Source organism: Mesocricetus auratus, unplaced genomic scaffold (assembly GCF_017639785.1).
Source record: "Mesocricetus auratus isolate SY011 unplaced genomic scaffold, BCM_Maur_2.0 Super-Scaffold_100676, whole genome shotgun sequence".
In the NCBI taxonomy this organism is placed as follows: domain Eukaryota; kingdom Metazoa; phylum Chordata; class Mammalia; order Rodentia; family Cricetidae; genus Mesocricetus; species Mesocricetus auratus.
Window position 1 is genome coordinate 185,209,297 of NW_024429266.1, and position 26,823 is coordinate 185,236,119.

A 26,823-nucleotide genomic window follows, 5' to 3' on the forward strand; every position below is an offset into this window, starting at 1 on the left:
GTTGGAGGTAGGGTCTTTGAATCAGATCCAGCTAGCTGGTTTGATCCTGTTCTCAAACACCCCACCACTGTCTTCTGAGGCTGGAATTGCAGGCAGGCCCTCACACCCATCCAGTATATGTAGGTCCTGGGGGCCCAACTCTGGTCCTCTTGCTTGCATGGTAAATGCGTTAACCCTTGAGCCACCTCACCAGCCCCCGCCCCATTGACATTTCTTACATATTGCCCTCCCTCCGACCCTGCCAGCCTCTAATTAAAAGCAATGCAGTGCCATTTGGGTTGTGATGCTCTGCTTCCCTCTGGCAGCTTTCAGGGTGTTCTCTGCCCTAAGAGTGTTGCTCAGTGGTAGTGGTGTTTGCCTGGTACATGCCCAGCCCTCAGTTCAATCACCAGTTGGAAAATACGTTTTTAAATGCCCTTCTAAAAGTGATTTTCTAAATTGTTAATGTGTGTGCATGCCTGTGGAGGCTAGAGTAGGGCATCAGATCCCCAGAGCTGAGGTTACAGACAGTGTGAGCTGCCCGGCATGGGTGCTTGGAACCACATGCAGGTCCTCTAGAAGAGCAGCCATGGTTACAGGCCCAAACTTGCTTCTCACAGAATGGGCATATTGGTGCCCAGAATCCCAACACTGGAGGACTGCCATGAGTTCGAAGCCAGCCTGGGCTACAGATAAGAAAGACCCTTGTCTTGTAAAAACAAAGCTAGTTTTGAGAACTCTGTAACAGGTCTTGGGGTGGATTTCTTTAGTTTTGTTAAGTATGCTGAGCTTCTGGACTTGAGGTAAGCTGAGGAAGCTTTTGGCCGTAGTCCTTCAGCTGCTGTTCCATACCACATCTCCTCTCCTCCCCTCTGATTCTAAGGATGGGAGTGTTAAACCTTTGGAGTCATATTCGCAGGCCTGGAGTTCTGTTTATCATGTCTTTAGTCTTGGATAATGTCTCCATTTTATCTTCCTTCTGTGGCCTCCTCCATCTCATACCTCCTTATTTTATGTATTTAATGTTATTTTTAGCCTTGACATTTCCACTTAGTGCTCCTTTATACCTCTGAATTCTTTGCTGAAACTTTGCCCTGCCCCTGAACTGGGAATTGAACCCATGGTCATGCACACACAAGGTACCTGTTCCACCCCAGTAATACTTCATGTGAGATGGAAGCTCACTGAGTCACTCAGGCTTGAGCTTGCAGAAGTCCTGCCTCAGCCTTCCTAACAACTGAGTGGCAGTCCTATGCTACCTCAGCCTTCCTAATAACTGAGTGACAGTCCCATGCTACCTCAGCCTTCCTAACAACTGAGTGGCAGTCCTATGCTACCTCAGCCTTCCTAATAACTGAGTGACAGTCCCATGCTACCTCAGCCTTCCTAACAACTGAGTGACAGGCCCATGCTACCTCAGCCTTCCTAATAACTGAGTGACAGTCCCATGCTACCTCAGCCTTCCTAACAACTGAGTGGCAGGCCTATGCTACCTCAGCCTTCCTAATAACTGAGTGACAGGCCTATGCTACCTCAGCCTTCCTAACAACTGAGTGACAGGCTTATGCTACCTCAGCCTTCCTAATAACTGAGTGACAGGCCTATGCTACCTCAGCCTTCCTAACAACTGAGTGACAGTCCCATGCTACCTCAGCCTTCCTAATAACTGAGTGACAGGCGTATGCTACCGGACTGACTTGTTTTAGTCTTTGGTTTTTGGAAGCATATTGCCCTGACTAACCTGGAACTCACTTTATAGAGCATTCTGCCTCAAACTTACAGATCTGCCTGCCTCCACCTTTTGAGTCCTGGAATTCCAAGTAAGTGTTGTCACATCCATCACTCCCTGTGCTTCATCACTGTGGAGGCCATGTGACTGGCCACACGACCCTGCTGCCAGGACTTCCTTTCTCTGGAGGATTGCACTCCACAATGATGAAGCGGAAGGAAATGGATGCTGGCACTCAGCCAGCTTTCTTCTTATGTGGTGTCTGAGACTCTAGCATGTGGAAAGTGCTGCCCACACTCAGGGTAGATCTTCACACCTCTGTTACCCTGGCCTAGAAAGCCCCTCACCACACCCAGAAGTTCGATTTCAAAGTGGTTCCACATCTTGTCTAATTGGAAATCAATGTAAACCATCACAAATGGAGACATTTATGTTAGGGCAAGCATAGAATATTAGAACTATATGGGAACAAGAGCAGTGTTGACAAATACTCACTTTGAAGCACCATCTTCAAGAAGAAAATGGAAGATTTGACTCAGTGACAGATAATATTCCATATCATATCATGAACAGGGGACTGTTAATACTTGTTTAATACGACAAACTTCCTTTATCAACAGTGGCTGTAGTTAAAGTCTTCTTGGACTGGGGCTAAGTGCTAAGCTTGCATACGGCCCTAGCTACAGTCCTTGAACCATAACAATTAAAATCCATCTGTTTGGAGCAAGATGGCTCATGCATATAACGCTAGCACTCGGGAGGCAGAGGCAGGAGGATCAGCAGTTCGAGGCCAGCCTTAGCTGCATGGATCCCTGAGAGTTTGTCCTCAACCCCCGAGTCCCACCGGCTTCAGCTTCCACATCAGGTGGCTTCTTGGTTGCAGCCATGAAGGTTCCTTCTGGCCTGTTTTGGGATGCTCTGCTTCTCCTCACCTTTCTCTCTCTCTCCACAGCTGCTTCAGCTCTCAGCTGCTGCTGTGGAGAAAGGCCGCAGCGTCGGGGAGGTTCTGCAGTCGGTGCTGAGGTATGAGAAGGAGCGACAGCTGGATGAGGCGGTGGGAAACGTCACGCGACTGCAGCTGCTGGACTGGCTGATGGCAAACCTGTGATTGGAGCCCACCCGGTGTTCCACCGGTGGGCCATGTCCCTACTCCCTCAGCCCCCCTCCCTGCCACACAGGGCCCTCAAGTTCCCTTCACACCACCCACACCAGATGCACCATCTAACGCTACTCACTGGATTTTGCAGATTTTCTTGTCCATGCGAGCAAGGACATAAATTAAAAGATTACAATTAAAGGGCTACATGAGTTTGGCTTACTTTTGTTTGAAAGGTAAGGCTGCACCCTCTCTGAGAAAACCATCAGAGGGAAGAGGGCAGGGACAGAATGGCAGAGAAGAACAGCCGAGCCACCTACTAAGTTCCCTGCTGTCCCTAACTGTGAGCTGGTTAAACTGGTCCCTTAGAATATACCTCGATTGGGCTTATTTTGTTTCCATTCTTCATAACCACAACAACCAGAAAACAGTTTGTAACGGCTAATCATTCACATTGTGGTATTCTGGGTGTCCAGTTTGTACAGCTGTGGGATCACTGCCCACTTCCTGCCCTACTCACAGTTCAAGGTAGAGCCCCAGGGGCTGTGTGTATGGTAGATGTAGCCAGGGTGAACCTAGGTTATCCCATTGCAGAAAAGAAAGCGCTGGTTAAAGCTGAGTTCTCAGTGGTGTATGGGCGTGCAGGGCTGCAATGCTTGCACTTGGGCAGTGGAGGCAGTAGGTTCAGTAGTTTAAGGTGATCCTCTGCCTCATAGTCAGTTCCAACCTAAATCACATTTATTTATTTATGTAGTAGACAGCCCAGGTGTGGAGATCAGAGGACAACTTGACCCAATCAGTTCTCTGCTTCCACCATGTGAGGTCTGTGGATCTTGCTCTTGGCAAGGAAGAAACTCAGACTATTTGTTAGTTTGGCAGCAATCACTTACCCACTGAACCATCTTGCTAGGCCAGATTTTTAAATTTGTTTATTGATTTTAGAGGATGCCGCTTATGTTTCTTGTTGTGAGATGGGGGTCTAAAGTAGCCTACCTCACCCAGAGCTGGCTGAGTTCCAGTCAATCAAGACACCACTGCACCCAACTTCCCACTTGGGTTCTAGGGACCACACTCAAGCCCCTGCCTATGCAGCGACCACTTTACTGACTAGTCTGCATCCCCATCCCCAAGACTACGCTTTGAGGAGGATGTGGGTAATCCCTGAACTTCCAGACTGAGCCTGTCTCAGCACAAGCTAGCTGCAGAAAGGGAGAAGTGGGGGAAGGCAAGAGGCTAGGCTAATAGAGGAACGGGGAATCTGAGCTGTTGCCCAACTGTACAAATCAATAACATGCTATGATATACCCAGAACTTTGAAACAAGAATACCAGGTCAAGGACATAGGTCAGTTGGTAAAATGTTTGCCACATAAGCATAAATACCTAAGTTCAATACCCAGGACCAATGGAAAAGGACCAGACATGGAGCTACAGAGGTGACTAAGTGGTAGAGAGTGCTTACTCATTCTTCAAGAGGACCAGAGTTCAGTTCCCAGCACCAACATCAGGCAGTTCACCTGCACCTCCAGCTCCAGGGGATCTGATGCCCTCTAATGGACTCTTTGAGCACCTGCTCACACATGGCAGGTTTATACACACACACACACACACTCTAAAAATAAATCTTAAAAAAGAGTGGCGTGCTGGCGCGCACTTGTAATCCCAGCACTGAGGAGGTGAAGACATATCCCTGCTCAATGACCAGTCTTAACTACTTGGCAAGTTTTCAGGCCAGTGAGAGATTGTCTCGGGAAACTGGACAGTAAGAAGAATGACAGCCTCCATGTGCACCTGCACATACATATGTACAAATACACATGAACAAAGCAAAACAATTGACATAGATTTGACAGTCACAAAGAAGAAAAGATCTGATTTTATTTACAGTTCCATGAGTGAGGCTGTAGCATCTGACACTGCCCCCTACACAAACATACACACACCCTAAAAAGTAAGTTCAGGTAAGCACCTCTACCCTGAACCCTGTGAATAGAGTTTGATTTTTCTTACAAATCTTTATGCATTAAAAAAGCAGTGTGAAGTATTGTACAATCAAAGTGCCTTCTCTAATACAAGTCGATAGTGGTGAGGAACAGGATGCACCCTCCGTGAGGGTCACAAGATGGGTGGTAGAATGTTTGTGCTTTTGGGGGAGGAGGTGCATTGTTGTTCTGTGGTCACCTCTGACCCAGCAACAGTCTCTGGCTTTCCAGATGCTTCTGTTAGTTGAGGCAGCTGGACTGTGTCACCCATGTGCTGGAGAGAGCTCTGCTGTTTGCCTGAATTCTGACCATGCTTCTCAGCGTCATCGTTTAGTATGTCTGTAGTTTCTTTGGTGGTCTCATCTGCAGGAAGGAAGGACAAAGAGTGACCCTTCAAATGCTAGCCACTGTGTATTAGGTTCTGCATCAGTTTGGGGAAATTGAACATTCTGTGACTAGCATCGTTCTAAGCACTTTGTGCTTATCCAACTGATCTTTTCCTAAACCCCTCAGAATAAACACTATTGCCATCCATGTACAAACAAACACAGAGAGGTAAATCGCCTAAGAGCCACACCTGGTACTGCGGCAGCAGAATTCAATCCCACTTAACTGGAGTCCAGTGATCTGTTTTACTAGGCTACACTGCCATTCTATGTCATTACAATAATGTATAGGGGGCTGGAGAGATGGCTCAGCAGTTAAGAGCACTTGCTCTGCCGGAGGGTCAGAGCACTATTCCCAGTCTCCACAGGCAAGGTTACAACCTCTGCTGCAACTCTATCCCCCGGGCATCTGACACCTTCTGTGGGCGCCAGCACACACTCAAAGTAAAATATTTTTAAAAGAGCATAAAAGGCAGTCAGAGGGCACATGGGGTAAGCATAATGGAAGAAACAGGAAGGAGAAAGGGAATTGAATATTGAAAAAATGGACAATCTTAATGTCAAAAGGCCAAAAAGTCTCCCAAAAGAGGAAACGCACAAAACCAAAGAATGGTAAGCTCATGCTGTATGGTGAGGACTGAATTAGCCCACGTCCTGTGCAGACATCGGGGCTGGCTCTCCCATACCTGGCTCCTTGGGTTGTACCTGTTTTGTTTTTGCTGGAACGATGTTCTTCAGCCTTGTCCTTGCTTATCTCAGAAGTACACAAACTAGACTTTCTTAGGATCTGTGGCCTGGGCCGTGTTTTGAGTTTCCGTGGCTCGTGAATCCAGGCATGCTTGAGGGCTTGGTCAGGGGTCATGCGCAGAGAAGGCTCCCATCTGGATACCAAGACAACCCAACATGAGTTGGTTACTGTTGACTTTCCCTTTGCATGGTAAAATGCCTAACCAAGATGTTTTTCATTTTAGCTGTGTTGTATTTCAAAGATATCAAAGAGCAGAGGTGATGACATAATTGTAAAGTGACTGCAAATAGCTATTGATAATTTTTTCAAGAAAAGATGCATAATGCACCAGGTGTAATATGAATACCAAATTGTCTAGGCTCCCTAGAAATTATCTTGCAGGATGTACTGTTTAGGGCTGGGATGTAGGGCACCTACCTAGCATGAATGAGACCCTGAGCATAGATCGGCCTCCAGAACCTTAACAAACAACCCCAAGAAATGTTACTTAAGAATCCAAGCCAATGAGACGTAGATGGAAACAAGGTGCATGCTTCTCAAACTATGGCATCTGGGCCTCCAAAGGTAAGTGGAAAGAAAATTGTAGAATATCAGATTCATACAGGGGCTGGGCATGATGGCACATGCCTAATCCCAGCTCTGGGGGGGGAGAGAAGTGGTGGTGGAAGCAAGAGGATCAGAAGTTCAAGTCCAGCCTCAGGTAGGTAGTGAATTTGAGGCTAGCCTATGCTACGTGAGATCCTATATCCAAAAACAAGCAAACAAAAAGACTTATACATAGGGGTTGTAATTCAACATAGTTGAAATTTCTTACATAGTAAAAAAAAATACATTTTACAGAACTAACAAATCATTCTACCACTCTTAAAATACTTTCAGGAAATAGATGCTAGCACAAATTTCAATTTTGAAAATTTCTGAGTTTCTTTGTTTTTACATGCTGCATATCAAACCCAGAACTTCAAATACTCTGAGACATCACTCTACTATTGAGTTTCACTCTACTATTTTTCAGTTTTATTTTGAGAAAGGATCTTATTTAGCCAGGATTGAACTCAAACTTGAAATTCTCCTGCTTTAGCCTCCCAAACATCTGGGTTTATATACATTTGCCATATCACTCAGCTGAAAAACACTAATCTTCAAAAGGGTTTCATGTTCAATCTTATCAAGCCAAAATAGACTTATTTCCAAGTAACTTTCACCCAAATCTAAATTCTACTCGTTAGTGTTATGTGGAATAAAATGGCTGACCCTTCTTTTAGGTCCTAGTCCTTCCCTTTTGTATAGCCCATGTACACTGGATAGCTTGGCACACAATACCACAGGCCCACAGAAGACATGGCTTTAGTTCATGAAGTGCCAGACAGTAGGACTTACAATCTCTCAGTCAGGCGCGCACACACACACACACACACACACACACACACACACACACACACACACAGCCTTCCAGAGAGTCCAGAGAAAATGGCTGACCCTATGAACCTAGACTGTAGGGAGAGCAGTGTCTGACACATTAAATGACTTAAAGACTTCAAGCCTCTGCTGTGAGAACAGTGACTGACTCTTAACACCCATCTCCCAGCCTTAGACTTTCACTGCAAGCACATGGGAAAGCATAGTACTTAAAAGTTAGGGAACCTGTGGGCAAAGACACCCCGACAAACTCACACCAAACACCTTCTGACAAAGTCTAGGAAGCTGGAGTCGTAGGTTTTCAGCACCATCATGAGATCCTTGGAGTCTGGGTATCTTTTCTCTCCCCTGTTGTTGGTTATATTTTTGGGAAGACCTTTGGAATCTTCAGAGAAACAACATTCTGTATTTAGTTCCAGTCATAAATATTCACTATTCACTTCACAGCCATCCACTCAATCATGCTGCTTCTTGACGGCCTCCCTGTAGCTCTTGTCCCCTGTCTAACATGCCTGTCCCATTCCACCCTTCTCCACCCACACATAGAAACACATCCAATAATCTCGGCCAGATTGAAATAATCCACATACCTAGTGAATATGACTGATGCCTAAAACAAAAGTTCCTACTATCCTGTATGCTCTGAACCTGCTTCCCACCACATGCTTTCCAAATCAAGCAAATAGATTAAATCAGTTGCCACTGACCAATGTTATTGTATATTGGGGGTGCTAATGATAAAAATAAATATCAAATGGCAGAAGTATCCATCTCTAGGCAGAAGATGTTGTGTCTTCTTGTGTTATCTATGCCCTTACTCTTTCTTCACTAGCCTTACTAAAATAAAAATGAGGCAGTTCATGAGGCCAAATAAAGCAAGATATTTTAGAATGCTTTCAGAGCTCATTTACAAGCCACACGAGCTGATCACCTTCCTTGATTCTTTGGGGTCACACCAAAATTTTGTCAGCAACTGGAGTGTTTGGTCCTGCCTGGCACAGAAGACATGGTTTGAAATGACCTTTCTTCACCTCTTTCTACTGAGTAAGACCCTTGCCAAAAGTCTGGAAGGTTTTAAAGATTGGCTGAGGATGTTTTGTAGAATCCTTTGAAGATGAAACCATTCAACTGCACATTGAGGTTCTTGTATGATGTTCAGAAGAGCCGCGGTTTTGCTTTACACTTTGTAAAGTGAGCAAATATATGCATTTACACAGTCCATGTACTTCAGTGTTCTCAGAAGTGGTGTTGTGTGATGAGCATGGTGGAGGCCACATAATGAACTTCTTCTGTCATGTTGCTCACCTCCGTCACTCCTTTTTCTGAGACATGGTGTCATTATGTGGCCCTGTCTTGTCTGAAACTTGCTATGGAGACTACACTTTCCTTGAACTCACAGCAATTCATCTGCCTCTGCCTCCGGAGTTCTGGGAATTAACTGTAGACCCCATGCCCAACTCTGTTCCACTGGGTTCATAACCAATATAATTTTCAGAGCCTCCAAACTGCTCTGACTGAGTTCCTGGAAGAGAAACTTCCAGAAATATGTGTATAGGAATTTGTGGACACGGATATCCTTGTGTTTACAAGGTTGTGAATGGACCAGAGAATCATATAGAGCCTATAAACCCACACCGATTCTGTTTCCTGTTAGAGGTGACGCCTGCACTCATCTTCTCCCTATGTTGCAAAAAAAATCCTAAAAACAAACAAACCAACAAACAAACACAGGAGCAATCAACCTCACAGCCCTGTAAGTAACTTATCACACTCACTGAGGCAGCTTCTCTTTCCTGCTGAGTAGGAATGTAACCCAAAGTAGCTGGGGCTTGAAAAATTGTTAACAACCCAAACCAGGGAGAAGAGTCAAGAAAAGAAATGAAAAGGTGTTTCCCAGAGTCACCTGTCCAGAGTCCCAAAGAGCAGATATTATAGACCCAAGATTCATGGGTCACAGAAGAGAATTATAGCAATTAGTATTTTTGCTTAGTATCTAGATGATCTTAACATTTGGGCAGCTGTGAATTGGATGCAGCCCCAGTGACGTCGAGGATGCCAAGATGTGGATGTTGCTATGAAAACCTATCCCAAGACCTAGGCATGATGACACTGGAAAACATCAGCTCACATGACTTTGGAGTCTTCCAACAAAGATGCCTGTGTCCCCACTTGGATACTGTCTCATGAGGTCAGTGTTCAAGGTTTACAATATGTGATTCTTCCCTGATGTGATCGTCTAACAAAAGAGAGACCCCCTAGGTCCATTGTTCTTCCCTGCAATTCTTCAAAGCCCAAAGGCTCAGTTCTGTAAGCAGCTAGTGGGAAGAACATTTGCAGTCAAAAGCCTATCAGCTCACCAGGGAGTCAGCCAGAGCCTGTACTCATCCTCAAAGTGTTTGGAGGAAAGCTAAGTATCTCGGAGTACTGTGCTGAGAGAACAAGGATACTGCCTTGCTCAGAGGCAAGGTTTTCCAATCTCTAGTCAGAAATATGAAGTCACACTTGAAAGATTGGAAAACTGGAATGGCATGGGACAGACCGATCATAGTGTTGTACTTCTACCTGCTGGGCCTTCATTTTTTAGTTTCTATATCGTGGAGAGTTCAAGGAAACCTGAGTGAGGAGCCAGTAAGTCTGAAGCCATGGCTTGCTACTGAATAACATAAGAGGGGAAACCAATACATGCTGACCAGCAGGACTGAAACCATTTTGTCTTAGTGGCTCCCTATGGGGATAATCTTAACTCTACTGCTGATGGAGAAGGCTGAGAGTAATCTATGATTTGCCTACTTTTTCTGAGGCCACTCCCTGTCAATAATCAGAAGGGACTAAAAAGACTCAGATTGCATAGCTGGTGTGAGCCTGTCAACTAGCCTGACTGACAACAGTGGTTGGTTAGAAATGCTCCCTGTCTGGGGAGTCTCTGGTCCTTCACGCCTGGCTTCCATCTACTTGATAATCCTCAGAGGCTGAGTTCATAACATGCTCACTGCGCAAGCATGAGAACCTGAGTTCAGATCTCCAGCACCCATGTAAAGTGTAGATATGACAGCACCTGTAACTCCAGGGGAATGGAGACAATGAGATCACAGGAGTTTCCTGACCAACTAGTATAGCCAAAATGTAGGCACCATCTTCAGTGAGAGGTGCTGTCTCAAAATGAAGGTAGGCAGAAACAGGAGACTGTACCCATTGGGTGGCAGTACTTTCCAGGATAAACCTCCATCTAGAGGGAATCTCCTTAAGACTTAGGGTGTTCCAAAGAGAGGTGAAGTCTGTCAACCTGCAGCAGAGCTCATTAATCTCAGGAGATAATCCAGAAGCTTCAGGAAGTCCCTGAAACAGATTTGCTAGTCCCTTCTCTCCCAGAACATACATAAGTTATGAGAACTGCCTAGAGATAATGTTCTTCCATGGAAGAAGCAGAGAGCAGCTGAGCTGCCTGGAAGAGGCCCAGACCACTTGGGCTATCTGAAAAAGCCACTTTCCAACATGTTGAGCTTCGTGCAGACAGTGCAGTGAGCTTCAGACTTGCAACTTTCTTGTCACCCATTCTGGGCTCTTGGTGATGCAGCTGTGTTTAAGTCATTTCTGCCCACCACCACCCCACCCCCTCCCCGTGACCCCTCACCTACACTCCTGCAAGTAACACCAGTAACATTCATTGGGCGACTGGGCTTTGTTGCAATCCTTACTTTGGTCTGTCATCAGTTCCCTCTCTGGGTGAGTGTATGCTTGTTCACACCATCCCAGGAATAGTGTCATACAACAGTACCTGATGACACTGTCCTCTGGCATCCCCGTGCATACACATGTACCCACACACACACACCCCACCCTACACATGCAAATCTAGTAGTAGTAGTAGTAGTAGTAGTAGTAGTAGTAGTAGTATTCTCCAATAACAGTACACTATAAACAGTGGAATTTCCCACTATGCCAGAAGTTTCTGCCCTGATTTCTCAACACGGTGCATGGCAAGAGAGGCCAAGTTGTTTGGGGAGCACCTCTAGGAGGGAGTATGTTTTTAATCTTTCGTGGTTGCAGTACTAACTGATAGATCTGAGGAACAGGGTCTCCCATGCTCCTGGTATTGTGCTCTGAAGACCCCTTTCCATTGTGTGACACCATCTGTCACACTACTATGTACCAATTATCATCTCTGCTGCTCCTTATCACCCTTCATTGTGGGAAAAGAAAAAGTGTCTGTCTGTCTGTCTAGGGTGTGGAAGGTGTCTTCAAGTTCAGTGACACCTCCCTGTACACAATGGGACAAAGAGATCATGGAACTTACCAAAGAATATCTGTCTCCTAGAGGCCGTCTGGACGAGGTGGGCAGGTGGCAGGCCCAGAACCTTCAACAAGTACAGTGTGGCTGTGTCACTATTGTGGAGTCACAAATTCAAAGGCTGTCAAGATCTAGATGGGACTTTGGCCAAAGTTTGTCTTTTACATTTAAGGCGCAAAAGCTTTAAGCGCCAACACTGCATCAGTGGCAGAGCACTTACAATTCCTACTCCAGGCTGCCTCAGTATCCTACACTGGCCATGAAAACAGGTGAGACACTGTGGTAACACCCAGATCCCTTCTCAGTTCCATGCAAACCACAGTGAATGAGGGAAGACTTCTAGGGTGGAACACTGGGTTGGGAGAGGCAAAGGGCAATAAGCCCTGGAACCTGAGAAGACAAAAGAATATTCTTGGAGAGAAAATTTAGTATTGACTGGTCACTGTTTTCTCTGAAACTCACATGTGTATAAGACAAAGAGAAATTAACCAGCGCACCCTCCGCCCTGGTTGGCAGACATAGCCTAGGCATAACCCCACCCTTTGGTTCTGCACCTCTTCAGAGGTCCAAAGGAAGTAGAGTGTTCCTGGAACAGTAGGGAACACAACTCACATGCCCCAGTCTCCCACGTGGTAGAAGCAGGGATGGTTCAAGGGTACTTCAGTCTTAACATGTATCCTGACTCTCGTTTTCAATGGTTCACAGAAAACAATGTGGTATGCCATAAGGATATATCCAAGGCTGGGCCCTGGTTTACTAACTCCTGGACCAGTTAACTATCACTTGACTACCACTCCCAGCTATTTTATCTACCTGTTTTTTCAAGGAGAAAGAAGAACAAAGCAAGAGAAAGGTGAGATCGTTTAGGAACACAAGCAGCAGACTTTTAGGTAGGTTTGGTGGGTACCAGTGTGATCTGGCTTCAGATTGTTATTGTTACTACACTGACTTCCATATTGTTATTATCATCATTATGGTGATGTATTGAAAGACTAGTATCACTGTTTTATTTTTAAATGTCAGTATTTACAGTGATGAAAAGGTAGCTCTCAGCTCAGCAAAATACAAGAAGCACATCATTACAAAAAATACTTTCGGAAGTAGGTGAGTACACAGGGCACTGCCCTTGCTGGGTCTGATGAAACCCCGTGACTGGGAATGGAGGTTATCCCAGGACATCATCTATGCTGGTGGCTGACCCTCCCCCTCACCTCCATGATGCAAGCCAGTTGTTCGACCTCGTTCTCCCCTGGGAACAGTGGGCATCCGGTGTACAGCTCTGCCATGATGCAGCCCAGGCTCCACATATCAATGGCCATGTTGTAGGGGTGGCCCAGAATCACTTCCGGAGATCGGTAGAACCGGCTTTGGATGTATGTGTACACTGTGGTGCAAAGGGAGAGAAACCTTGCCACAAAGGTTTCTCCAAATGCCTCTGGGGTACCTAATTTAGAGCACCGCCCTCATAAACACCCCCCTCTGTAGGCTTATCTACTAACAGATTAATCCTCCCAGTAGCTGGTTGTTATCCCCTTCTTATTAATGAGGAACTCCAAAGGAGTAGATGCCAAGGAAGTAAATTAAATTAGCTGTTTTAAAAATAAAACTAAATAACAACCCCTGCCCCCCCCACAATCCTGCTAGCTGTGTGTATGGGGCTAACCATATAGTCCTAGCATTTAGGAGATTAAGGCAGGTGGATGTAAGTTCAAGGCCAGCCTAGGCTACTTGTTTAGTTCAAAGCTATTCTGAGCTACATTCTGACACCAGGAGAAAGCTGGGCACAGACACAAGGAGAGAGAGGAAAGACACATGGTTTTCAGTGCAGGGTTTTGAAGATGCCTGTGAAGCCACACGGGTAAGGGGTTGTTTGTCCTGTAGCCACAAATCTAGTTGAAAGGTAGCATCATTATCATGTAGCACATCAGACTGAGGAAGGCGCCTGCCATTTAACCAAAAAGCTGTGTGATTTTAGATTCTTTAGCTGAATGCCTGTGACTGAGCAGCCAATACAAGTCAAAGACCCTTGACTTTGGTTAATGGTACTGTGTTAAATGACTGACAGAGCAGGGTTTTAGAGCCCTGCTGTAAGAGCCCTTCACAAGTTGAAAGCACTTTCTATCATTGTTACACGTCCCAGCTGTCATTGTATCAAGGCGCTTCTCAAAGAGAACGTTAGCCTCCAAACTATGTGTGGGGCCAGCAAGATCAGTTTCTACACACATTTTTACATCATCAGACCGTTTCAAAAGTAAAGTTTGAAAACCAACAACAGTAAAAACTAACTGTAAGGTTAATATAAACTAAGTTTTCAAACTTTGGGTAGACAGCTTTCGGAGAATGTCAATGCTTGGTAAGGAAGTAAGCAAGTCGCAATTGGAAAGGAAACCTGCAAACTGCATAATTTAAATGTAAAGCCAGGCCAGGTAGCTCATATGCTCACAAGGCTGAGGCAAGAGCTGTGAGTTCTAGACCAACATGGACAAAGAATTGAGACCCTGTTTTTTTGTTTTTATTAAATAAGCAGGGGAGGATATGCAGACAATGCTGCTTCAGGAACCCTGGATTTTATAGGTGAGAGGCTTGGAGGCAGAGAGATGGAATTTGTTGGTAATTTCCACATGACCATGATTTCTGATTATTGGGTGGGTGCAGAGAGAGGCAGTAGTCCTGTAATCACATTCTCTGTTGTTAAATTGGTCAAATGAGGATGTACTGATTCCTCAACTTCAAGATTTCATTATTTAAAAATAAATTAGTCTACTCTACTTGATTATAAAACTGGTTTGTCAAGCACTTATGTATAACATTTTCATTTTGTTGGGCTTGTGTTTGCTTGTAAACAAGGTTTCACGGAGCCCAAGCTGGCCTCAAACTTACAAAGTAGCTTTGAATATTACCTAGACCAGTGGCTCTCAACCTTCTTCATGCTGCAATCGTTTAATCCAGTTCCTCATGTTGTGGTGACCCCCAACCATAAAATTACTTTTGTTGCTACTTCGTAACTTTAATTTTACTGCTGTTATGAATTATAATGTAAATATTTTTAGAGATTGAGGGTTGTTAAAGGGGTCACAATTCGCAGGTTGAGACCCACTGACCTAGAACGTCCCATCCTCCTGCCTCTCTGCCTCCCCAGTGCTAGGATTTCAGGTGTGTGCCACCACACTGGCTTATTGTTGCTGTGATTAGACCTGATAATTCCTAGGTATATTCTAGGTAAGCACTCTATAAACTGAGCTACAGCCCCTGTCTTACACAAGGCATTTTAAAGCATGAATTTAGCTGGGTGTGGTGGCACATATCTGTGATCCCAGCATCTGTGAGGTGGAGGCAGAAGGACCCCTGGTTCCTGGCCAGCCTGGAATACATAGCCAGATGCTATCTCACTTTTGTGAAACGATATTGGGGTTTGGAGCCCTATCTTTTTGTACCTAGACTAATGAATGATGTATAGCTGGGACATTGTCTCTAGACCAGACTTGTAAAAGGCAGAGAGGCATATGATAATGAGGTTCAGTGAAGGTAGGTATGAATGTGCCCCAGGGTTCCCTTCTAGGTTACAGCTTGAAAAGGTCCAGAGGCTGAATCACAGGCAGTGATTCACTCTAAACTGTAGAGAGAATATTTTCTAAAGAGCAATCTCCTGAGTACTCACCAGAAATTTGAATTTTATGCATGTAAGGTGGGCTCCTGGGAACTATAATGTCCCAGATCCCTAGAGTGATTTTAAGCTCATCTGGTCAGTTTGGGGACCCAGTGCTCATAGTTCATTCCATAGCTATGGATTATGAGAACTTCAGAGAGTCTGTATGCTCTTTGGAAACAACTCTCTCCTTTTATAGATGTAAAACTTGGACTCAGAGATGGTGAAGCACTTGGCTCAAATGTATGCTGGCAATTGTGATGGCTGAGTCCAGGCTAGCACCCAGCTAACCTGGTGTGCAAATAGAGAGAACTTATAATAGCAGAACTCAGACAGAGAGGCTGACAAAGGGCCTACCTTTCTGGTGTTCATAACAGCTTGATCCAAAGTCAATAACTTTAACAGTGACTTGGCCCCGCTGGTATAACACAATATTTTCCTGGAGAGAAGAAGATGTATGTTAAGTTTATTTAAATTAATGGTACCCAGGCTCTCTCCTTACCTGTGTGTCCCACCTGTACATGGGCAGTCCTGTTCAAATATAACCACCTCAAAAGTCCTCTTCCCACATCTTCTCCACTGCCCACTGTCTTCCCGTGCTGGGACTCCACATTGACTTGTGGTCAATATCTGATTTGGACCCAGCATCCACTGCTTTTCATTCCTTCATTTGCATATACTTTGTCTCTTCCCTTACTGGTTGTGCAACAACTCCTGACAATTATCAGTTTATTTACATGCTCTTTGGTACCTGATTATTTGCTTGGCTTGCTTAAGGCCTTACAAATGCTACTGGATGAATATATGTAATGTTTATAAGAAATGCTATCCTTAACACTTTGGTATGATAGTATAGAACCAATGAATTGATAGATAAATAGATAATTGAGAGATAGATAGATAGATAGATAGATAGATAGATAGATAGATAGATAGACAGACTTTTGATGGGGCTGTATGACTCTTATGCTGAGTTTTGGGAGCCAGGTGTTTAGTCAAGTCACAGATCAAGGCAGAGCTCTGGCCTCTTGTCTTGACATAAAACTTGGTGAAATTGTGCTGGTCAAGGCTAACTGTGTATCAAGGGTCTCCTTGTCAGAAGATTGCTTACTGAGCTAACATGCACATAGGGCACTGCCGAGCCAATCTGAAATCTCTGGTACCTCACACAAAACATACATCTCTCCATCAGTACTTCCATAAATCCAGGGAGAATAGACAGCAGAAGGCTTAAAAGAACAAGACTTTCTTGTGTGTCTCCAGCTCAATGGAGAGACTCCTTCACTAAATGGGACTGGCCCTAGGCTGTGCCTTAGATCTTATATGTCCCCAGCAGCTTGTGTGCTGCAAACTTACTTGCTGGCCTGCAGCACTACGGGGAGGTGGTAGGGACTTTAGAAGGTGGGCTCTAGTGGAAGGAAGTTAACCCACTGGGGCCTGGAAGTGACGGGGATACTGAGAACCAGCACCCCCACACTCTCTTCCTGACCACCATGAAATGAATAGCTCTGCTCTCTGTAACGATGTCCTGCTTTGTCACAGTTCCAAAAATGATGGCAACAACTGACTATAGATTGAAGTCATCAGCCAAAACAGACCTTTCCTCCTCCTAAGAAGCTAATTTCCATCAGTATTTTGTCACAGCAATGGAAGACTGACAGGAACACCCTCCCCTCTTCATTCTTACTGGGAGAAAGTTCTTTTCGAAGGGAGCAATGCTATGGGCACTCAAAACTCATACACTGTAAACACTAAAGACTCAAGAACAATTAATTCCCAGCTTTTTAATACATGGTCACAAAACACCCTCCTGATTTTGTGTTTCATTTCCCAAAGGGGCATACTTACTGAGTACACTCGACTCATGTCTCAAAGAAATCTGTTATCTGACTATTTGACTGGTATTTCCTTGGTAGAATCCAGCCCCTTAAATCTGAAGACCATAGGTACTATGGGACCCTTTCAAGCCGGAAAGCTGGCAATTTGAAGCTGGGTGTAATGAATAAATCAATATATTTCCATCCTTATGAGGGTCCAATCAGTTGTGACAGTATCTCTCTATCTTGAAAATCTTTAATCACAAAAATTTAAGCCCAGGACTTACAGTTTTCAGAAAGAAATGAACCGCTTTTAAGGATGTAGAAGAGAGTAAGGACAAGTTAAGAACAGTTGCCTCTCTGTGAGTTAGGCTGGTTCATGAACCAGTTCTGAGGCACTGCTCTGAACTGACAGCCTTTACAATCATTTGTTGGTTTCTGTTTCTGGTACCAGGTTCTGTGTTAGATCCTGAGGACTTGACAGTGAGAAAAAGTAGCCCCTGCTCTTAGGAGGAGCTTGTTGTCCAGTGGGTGGCACGGATCTAAGAATCAATTCCTAGCAGGCACAGTGGTGCATGCTGGTAGTCTTAACACTTGGGGGAGGTAGAAGCAAGAGGGTCTGTAGTGTCTTCATTCTCAATGAATTCCAAGAAGTCTTAGAGGGGAACACTCCTCCACTGCTGGTGGGAGTGCCAACTCATATAGCCACTTTGGAAATCAGTATGGAGATTCCTCAGGAAAATGGGAATCAGTCTACCACAAGACCCAGCAATTCCACTCTTAGGCATATATCCAAAAGAAGCATATTCATACAACAAGGATGTTTGTTCCACTGTGTTCATAGCAGCATTATTTGTAATAGCTGGAACCTGGAAGCAACCTAGATGCCCCTCAACTGAAGAGTGGATAGAGAAAATGTGGTACATTTACACAATGGAGTACTATTCAACAGAAAAAAAAACAATGGAATCCTGAAATTTGCAGGCAAATGGACAGCACTAGAAGAAACCATCCTGAGTGAGGTAACCCAGTCACGAAAAGACAAACATGGTATGTACACTGATACATGGATTTTAGATGTGGATCAGGGGAATGCCAGCCTACAATTCCACTGCCAGAGAGTCTGGGAAACAGGAAAGAAACTAAGAGAGGTATGCATGGTACCCTAGAGAAAGGGAATGAGGCAAGATCTCCTAGTAGATTGGGAGCAGTGGGGGAGGGGAGTGGGAGCTGGGAAAAAGAGAGGGGAAGAAGAGGAGGAGAGAGGAAGTCCTTGGGGAGCAAGAAGGTTAAGTTGGGGGAAGAATAGGGGAGAACAGGATGAGATATACAATAATAGAGGGAGTCATTGTAGGTTTGAGGAGAGATCTGGCACCAGTGAGATCTCTAGCAATCTACAAGGATGACACCAACTGGCAAACGAAGCAATAGTGGAGCAACTATCTTAAATGCTCATTCCTGATAATGAGTTTGACAACTATATTATATACCATCCTAGAACCTTCATCCAGTGACTGATGGAAGCAGAGGTAGACACCCACAGCTAAACACTGAACTGAACCCCTGGAACCCAGTGACAGAGAGGGAGGAGTGATGAGCAAAGGGGTAAAGAATGGGCTGGTGAAACCAACTGAAACAGCTGACCTGAACAAGAGGGAGCTCTTGAACTTCAGACCAACAGCTGGGAGGCCAGCATGGGACTGATCCAGACCCCCTGAATGTGAGTGTCAGTGAAGAGGCCTGGACAATCTATGGGGCCCTGAGCAGTGGATCAGTATTTATCCCTGGCATACAAATGGACTTTGTGTGTCCATACCACAAAGAAGGATGCTCTCTCAGTCTGGACTCTTGGGGGAGGGCCTAGGCCCTGCCCTAAACAAGATGACAGACTCTGGATATCCCCTATGGGGAAGGGAGTGGGAGGCTGGGGGTGCTAGGGGGTGCGGGAGGAGGAGAGGGAGTGGGAGCTGGGATTGACATGTGAAGCAAGCTTGTTTCTAATTTTAAAAAATGTAATAAATAATAAAAAATAGCAAGAGGGTCAAGAGTTCAAGGCCAGCCCCAGCTAGATAACAGTGCTCGAGGCCAGCCTGAGTTATATGAAACCCTGGCTCAAGAAACAAAACCAAAATAAAAAAACCCTCCCAAAGAAACAATACTAAATAAGGCGATCATTACAGTAATAGATCTATGTACACAATGCCAGTAAGGATGAGAATTGAATGGAGACCTTCTGCCTACATATGTGCCATGCCCAGGTGTCCACCAGTTTAGAATATGAAAAGTATGATGTCACTAGGATATCAAAGGTGCCTACCTTTACATGATGGATCTTTCCAATATAACTGTGCATGAGTTTCTCCAATAAAATTTGACTGATTCTGTTTGTGGAGGCATGTTATAGAGTAATCACCAATTCTCCCATTAATTATACAGTAATAAATATTGGGGAAAGGGAGTTTAAGGCAGTGTACCATGTATCTGAGTCTGGTCTTGGACTCTATATAGCTGAGGATGATCTTGAACTCCTGAACTCACACGACACCTAATTGACAAGAATGCCATGAACTGGTAATAAAAAGTACCAGAAGAGTAAATCCAGATTCTTGGGACTTCTTGCAGTGTGCCTTGATGCTCAAGACACCAACCATGCCTCCACTTGTTCCTAGATATCTCAATATATCCCCTCCTTCTTTCTCTCCCCACTATTTATGCCTTAGTCTTCACCGCATCTCTACTTATAAATGAACACTGCCTAGCTTCCTCCCTGGACACCAGTGATGGCATCCAGCCCCACCAGCTGCACAGAGTTTGTACTCACCGGCTTGAGATCACAGTGGATGATTTTCTCTACATAAAGCATTTGTAAGCACTTCAAAACAGAAAGGGTGAAGCGCCGAACTAAGGGTAGACTGAAGCCTTGGAAGCTATTGTTCTTCATCAACTCGTACAGGTTGATTCTGGGAAAAAGAGAGGAGAGTGAGGTAGATGGCTATCAAAACATCATGCTCAGCTTGGACACACATGTATAACCTGTGCCACATGGTTCCTTCTAATATCAAACAGATCATAAACCAGCAGGCAAGGATGCTCTTGAATAAGACCCAGGGAGCCATTGACAAGGCAGCCACACCTGGCCCAGCCTATAGGATTTGCCAAGTACTTCAGTGTCATGGCGTGTGTGGGAAATGAGAATGGGCCAATGGAAGCTCAGGTAAACCATGGAGTCCCCATTCTACTGAAGGTAAGTGTAGCTACTTGGCTCCTTAACTGTGACTTTGCAAGAATGGAGGCTGACTCTTCCCACACCATCCTCAGTTTTCTATAGAAATACGGCCATGCTGTATTGTATGAAATCTGCTGACTTGAAACTCTTCAAAATGAATGCTAAGCATTTTTAAAGAAACATACATTTGTGCACTGATGGCTTTGGTCTTCTGTGCAAACTTCAAGATGAGGACAGGAAGGAAAGACATGTGCCAACACCTGGCCACTTCCTTCCTCTCTTTCATTCCTGACAGTACTTCACTGCAGCAGCACTTATTAAGCCATTCAGGAGCGCTGGTTCTAGACACCCAGACCTTGGACCCTGAGCAACTCCCCAACAGAGCTGGGTTTCTCATATCTCTTGTAAATACAATGACATCCTACCTGGGCACTGTGTTAAATGGTTAAGAAAGGCAAGGAAGATAATTCACTTGTGCATACTGGAAAGTAAACTACATTTTGCAGTCACCAGAAGGGATGAACAGAAAGTCCACTCTCTTATTGAAGTGGAACAGGTCCCATGGCAGTGTCATGGACGCATCAAATTACTAAATCAATGACACAGGAACACTTGGCTACCGAGAGCCCCTTTTATCATTCTCCTTTGATAAATCTATTCTGGGCTTCTGCTTTGACTTGAAATGTATCAGCCTTTGCTGTGTGAAATATAATCAAATAAGCATGCCCCCTTCCAGCAAGCACATCTTTTTGGATATATACCCAGCCATTTGCTGCCAATCTACATAAATTAGGGTCCTGTCTTATTTTTAAAAATCTGCTCTTGCCTTTACTCAAAATCAAAATCCTTTGCTCACTCTAAGTAGCAGTTGCCTGTGGTTCTGTGTCCTATTCTCTGCACCACAGAATTGGAAAGCCAGGACAGGGGGACATGAGAGCAAAGAGATGACCTTTACAGTATGTTTCAGTTTTGATCTTGAGAGCAAGGGCTGTGCTGTGTCACCTACTCCAATACTCAGCATCTGGGAAGCGTGAGTGTGGATTCAAACAGGTGACAGCCTCCACCGAGGCATGGGGTGAGATGTCAGCTTTCCATGCCATATGCTCTATCTGAGGGGCTATTATGTCTACCATTATGCCATTAAGTACCACATGCAGAAACATCTAGTGTTCTGACCCTGGTTTCTCTTCTGTCACTCATTCAACCATTCATAATGTCACAAAGAAAAGGCATCTGACCCCAGGAGTTCAAAGGTGATACAGAGGTGATTCCGGAAGTAGAAGAAGTCCTTCATGTGGACCACATTGTGGCTGTTGTCTTTGTCCTTCTTTCTGAGGGCTTCCAGAATCTTCAGCTCCACCAGAGCCTGGTGGTGAAATCTGTGATGATTGGGGAGTGGCCAGGATGGTGAACAGTGAGGACAGAAAACACACATCATGTCACAATGTTGCAGACAGTCCTCCATCCCTCCCAATGATCTCAGTTGTCAGAATCGCATCCAAAACTCCTGTTTTGCTTGTTCTTGCCCCTCCATGGTATCAGACACAGAGAGAAACAGGAAAAGCCAAAGAGAGAACTGAGAAGGGCCGCGGAGGAGAGAATTGGCTTTTGGACGCACCGAGAGCCACACAGTCCAATTTCTACATCCTACGTTACCATTCACACCACACCTCTTTTTGTTCCTGATGATTTTCAAGGCCACCAACTCATTGTTTTTGTGATCCAAACATTTGGCCACCTGTCCAAAGGACCCTTTGCCGATCATCTCCAGAACTTCATATCTGTAGGCAATGTGGTCATGCAGGACCTGCAGAAGTCAGGCCAGCAGTGAGGGACAGATCCATGGACTCTTGGATTCACCCTGGATCCCTCTACCCAGATCTGGCTCACTCTTGGGAAGGAAATGGTTTTGAACTCCCGCTCTCAACTTATCTCCTCATAAATGATTAGGTTGTGTGGTACCAGGAAATGTCCCACAAGGCTTAATCCATGTCTAATAGTGTAAAGAGCATGGGATGCTCTTTGGGGGAACTTGCATTTCTGTATGATTAGGGCCTGCAGCAGAAAAAGATTAACTCCACTGTGACCCTTGCTTTGCATTCGGTCCATAAGAGAAAGCTTGGTGTCTGCTTTGCCATTTCTTAGCCAGACATCTCCTCCTCCATTTGTCTAGATTTAATCCTATCCTGAGAAAGTAATGTGAAACTTGGGCCTTTCTTGGCTAAGAATAAAAACATCTTCAAAGAGAGAGAATCTTCATTCGGTAGGAAGCAGGGAGCAGGCGTTCAATCAACGCCATGTGAAGCTGGTGGTTGAAGACGAGCTGAATGTCTTTAGACATCCCTTGTTCACTCTGAGCTACAGTGCTCTGATCTATAACATCAGGAAAGAGATTCAGACTGACATGGTGTCTGACGTCCTCTAGCTGTGTGAATCTCCAGTTAACAGTGTCAAACTTGAGAGTCTAGGGGGACAAAAGATGAGTGTTTGTGTAGATTTCACCATATGCTTGTGAACATGTATGTGGCAGTTCTGTTCATACAGAAGGAATCAACACCAAACCATGAGTTTGAGCATGTACAATTTCATCAACATGGCAAAGTACTCATCTCCTGGCAAAGGCCTGTGACAAAGAGGGCCAGAATCTGCAGACTTGCTCGTGTAAAAGGGTATTTGTGTTTTCCTGGCATTCTTTTACATGCTTGCTTACATGCTCACTTTGACATTAATTGTAGTTACCTGAATAACCACAGAATATTCGTGTGTGATAGATTGTTCTCTTTATGGTTGCAGAGTCTAGAAGATGCCCAGACTTGTGACGGGGGAGCAATAAATAGGTAATGTATGATGGCAGAGTAAATGTAAGGTTGTAGCTGTGTAGCTTATTTGGGTGTTTGGTTGTGTGCATGATGTGTTTGTGTGTAAAATAAAATAAAGATGCTGATAGGAGCTTATAGAGAGCACACAGTAACAAACACACCCACCCCACCAGCACCACCACATTAAAAAAAAAAGATCTCTAAGATTTGGCTGAGGTCCAGTGCATTCACTGAAGTTCCTGGCTAATGCCCTCATAGGGAGATGGAAAGATGCAGGAAGAAAAAGGTGATGGTTTCTGGGGAAAAACTTATATCGATTATTTGTAACCAATGACCCATTGTTCTCCTGAAACTTTATGTGTGTGCAGATTGCTTTGGTGGGGGAGAGGTGAGGGCCCATAGCTTATATAAGATTTCCAAAGGATCCTTGACTCAAAACTGTTGAGAACCTGGTCTCTTGTGGTGTCCGTGTAGAAGAAATGGCATGCCTGCTTCTCTAAGTGTGGTGTGGTTGGTGGTTTGGGTATCATCGAAATGCTTTCTATAAATTGGAAATCCCTTATCCCTCACATCTTGCTGGATAAGAATCTGCAGATTTAACAAGATCCCTAGCTGAGTTGTGTGCACACTAGCTTGAGAAACAGGGCTTAAGAGCCACTGGGGAAACCTACTGCTTCTAAGAATCCATCAAAGACTGTCTTTTAAAACCAAGTTACAATGAGATGCCCAAAGAGGAAACTAGACAACCACAGTCTGGTGGATGAAACATCACCTTCACACATTGTCAAAAGCTGGGATCACCGCCCTGATTCCATCACCTTCGGGCTGGGAGGAGGCATTGCCCAGGGACCCCAGAGGGGCAGTAAGAGAGGTGGGAGAGGAGCTGTTGGGATCAAAGTGAAGTACTGTGCACCAGAGACTACAATAACGAAAGCTCTGTTTTTTCTTCCTGATGGGAAAGTGACTCATGCTATAAAATAGAAAAAAAACGCAAATGGGGCTTGCATGAAAGAGAATGAAAGAGGAGACACGAGGGCGATGTCTTTTACTCCTTTCTTAATGGGTCCAGGGTTACTCAGAGGAGCCCATGGTAGTTCATCCAGCATATAAATCTGTGGCCCCAGCATTCGTAGAGAACATTGGCATTCTGATAACAGATGTTTTGTACAATAAATCACATACTTTCCTGTTTTGTTTTGAAATATAGCATTTCTTTTGGGACCCACTGGACTCCTTTGGGAAACCTATCCCCTAGTGCATCAGTATACAGTACAGTAAAACACCCTCTCTGTTGGGGGAGGGCCTGGGCCCTCTCCAGAACGAAATGACAGACTCTAGAGATCCCCCACGGACGGCCTCACCCTCCCTGGGGAACGGAATGGGGATTGGGTGAGGGGCTGGGGAGGCCCATGGAGGGGGAGCCGGCATGGAGGGGAGGGAGAGGGAGCTGGGACTGATAAGGGAAGCAAGCTTGTTTCTAATTTAAAGATATAATAAAAAGTGTTTCAAAAAAACACCCCCTCTGTTTTTTCTTTATACAATGACCAGCCCCCCCGACACTCTCATAAGCCAGCACCTTTACCTTCATGTAGGAACCATGCTCATCATCAAAGCTCGCCTTGCTGAACTTGTCAGGAGACACCTTTAGCTTCTTCGCTTCAAGCCCCAGGAACCACAGTTCCGAGTAGCCCAGGATTTCACTTTGCTCATATGGGGACAGCTGATTCTTAAAAAACTTTAGGGCCTCTGTGTGTCAAAAACATTGTCACTCAGTTGAGGTGTGAGAGGATCTGCACCATCACAGATTCTTTCTAGTTCAGGGGCATTTCCCCAGCAAGCTGGCTTCCTAAGGGCCACACCTTGGACCTCTCACCCTGTGAAAATGTAGCAGATGAATGTCAAGAAGAATTTAGCAACCCAAGACTGTGGGGTGCCACAGCGTGGGGAAAAGCTCCAGGAGCAAATTCTGTGGCAACAAAAGTATGAGGTTAAGGTGCCATCAGTACGTGTGGAATCACACTACACAAAGAGAGGATTTGAAAGTGATAATGCTTACTGGAACCAGACAGGTAGTGTAAATACAACTTTACTATAGTAACTGTCCTGGCTGGTTTCCCACTCAAATCTGTGCTGAGCAAACTCAGGTAGCACATCAGGGCACAGGGAGGAATATCTGTGCTAACTGGTCAAATCACAGTGTGTGTGTGTGTGTGTGTGTGTGTGTGTGTGTGTGTGTGTGTGTGTATGTGTGAGTGAGTGAGTGAGTGTGAGAGAGAGAGAGTGTGTGTGTGTGTGTGTGTGTGTGTGTACTAGGGCAGGGATGGGAATACTGTGGATAATAGTCAATTTTGTAATTTTTCAAATTTTTATGTGGATTTTGTCTGTGCACCACATGTGTGCCAGGTGCCTGAAGAGGTCAGAAGAGGGCACCAGATCCCCTGGAACTGGAGTAAAAGCTGCTTGTAAACTGACATGTTGTTGGATGCTGGGAATCAAACCTGGATCTTCTGGAAGATCTTAACCTCAGAGCAACTTCTCCAGCCCCAGTGATATCAGTTTAATAATATATGGGGGTTTCTCAGGACAGAGGGTTGGGGGCAGGCACCCAGTTGTTTTGCAGACTGCTGAAGAGTTATAGAAGGAACCCCCGGGAGACAGAAAATGAGGCACACGGCCTCTGTCTTCCACATGTGACAAGACAGTCACCTAGAGACTAAAACAAGATTGTTCTCCACGCAGAGGCAGAACCAAGGCTTGAGACAGCAAGGAAGCCGATACCACACCCTGTAAAGACAGAACTAGTCTACAACTGAAGCCGTCTCCTTTTGGGTCATTCCTGGGACGGCTGAAGGACAGCTAGTTTCAACTCTGCTCTGTGGTGGACGAGCTGCACACTGGACAAGGCTGGCACCCGGAAGACGCTCAGCAGACTTGGGTTCTCTTGCTTTGAGTCTCAAGAAGGAAGCCAGGAGTCTTTGGACCTTGGGAAAAGTCTGGCTTCTGCTCTTTCGGGCTCCATCATGCACAATTACAGGAGCTTTACCAGGCTGGCATCCCAAGGCAGCCCCTCCTGACTCAAAAGCACTTCATACACATGGCGGTCTCCTGCTGGAGCTACTGCTCAGAGTTACCTTCCCTACCAGACAGCATTCTTATGCACCTCCAGGTTGAACCCAAGAGCAACACGCCTCCCGACCCCCACTCTGCGCATGCGCACTGCCATTGACGCCCTCTACCTGGCCCAGACTGAGCTCTTCCTCAGGCTTCCCTGTCTAGATGGTCCTACCAAGAGGAAGAGGAAGCACCTGACTGTGGCAGACAGCTCAGAGCTTTTCTGTCTACACTGACACAGCTGACCTTGACCTAGTGCAGTTCTATGGTGAATAATGGACCACAGAGGGCTGGAACTCCCTCCTGCTCAGTTAGCCGCTGTGAGAGGTTATCAGATAGCTTTGCTCATTTTGATTCTTTGCTGTAATTTATAACTTTAGTACGTGGAAGCCTGGATCTCCATAGGTCAGCTCAGCTCAGCAATCAACATTTTAAGCATTCACAACCACGCTTCCCCAGCCACTCTATTCCCCCCACTCTAATCCCCCCCCCGGCTCTAGTCCCCCAGTCCCCTCCCGCTCTAGTCCCCCTGCTCTAGTCCCCCTCTAGTCCCCCTCCCCTCTAGTGCCCCCACTCTA

The 26,823-nt window shown here is 45.3% G+C and overlaps 2 protein-coding genes across 4 annotated transcripts in view; one reads left to right on the forward strand and one right to left on the reverse strand.

Moving 5' to 3' along the window:
* Positions 1–3,009, forward strand: part of Akap3 (A-kinase anchoring protein 3) — a 29,270-nt gene extending 26,261 nt beyond the window's left edge. For all 3 annotated transcript variants that reach the window (XM_013123626.3, XM_040737473.1, XM_040737472.1), the window contains one exon: positions 2,661–3,009. In XM_013123626.3, coding sequence (XP_012979080.3) covers positions 2,661–2,816 — 156 coding nt within the window. In that variant the 3' untranslated portion in view covers positions 2,817–3,009. The remainder of the gene's footprint in view (positions 1–2,660) is intronic.
* Positions 3,010–4,648: 1,639 nt separating this feature from the next.
* Dyrk4 (dual specificity tyrosine phosphorylation regulated kinase 4) overlaps positions 4,649–26,823 on the reverse strand; it is a 39,195-nt gene continuing 17,020 nt past the window's right edge. Inside the window, exons 7-16 of the mRNA XM_021235308.2 lie at positions 24,717–24,880; positions 21,986–22,122; positions 21,554–21,694; positions 19,911–20,049; positions 15,630–15,711; positions 12,838–13,010; positions 11,633–11,693; positions 7,594–7,723; positions 5,877–6,052; positions 4,649–5,148 (exon numbers count right to left, since the gene is read on the reverse strand). Coding sequence (XP_021090967.2) covers positions 4,919–5,148; positions 5,877–6,052; positions 7,594–7,723; positions 11,633–11,693; positions 12,838–13,010; positions 15,630–15,711; positions 19,911–20,049; positions 21,554–21,694; positions 21,986–22,122; positions 24,717–24,880 — 1,433 coding nt within the window. The 3' untranslated portion in view covers positions 4,649–4,918. The remainder of the gene's footprint in view (positions 5,149–5,876; positions 6,053–7,593; positions 7,724–11,632; positions 11,694–12,837; positions 13,011–15,629; positions 15,712–19,910; positions 20,050–21,553; positions 21,695–21,985; positions 22,123–24,716; positions 24,881–26,823) is intronic.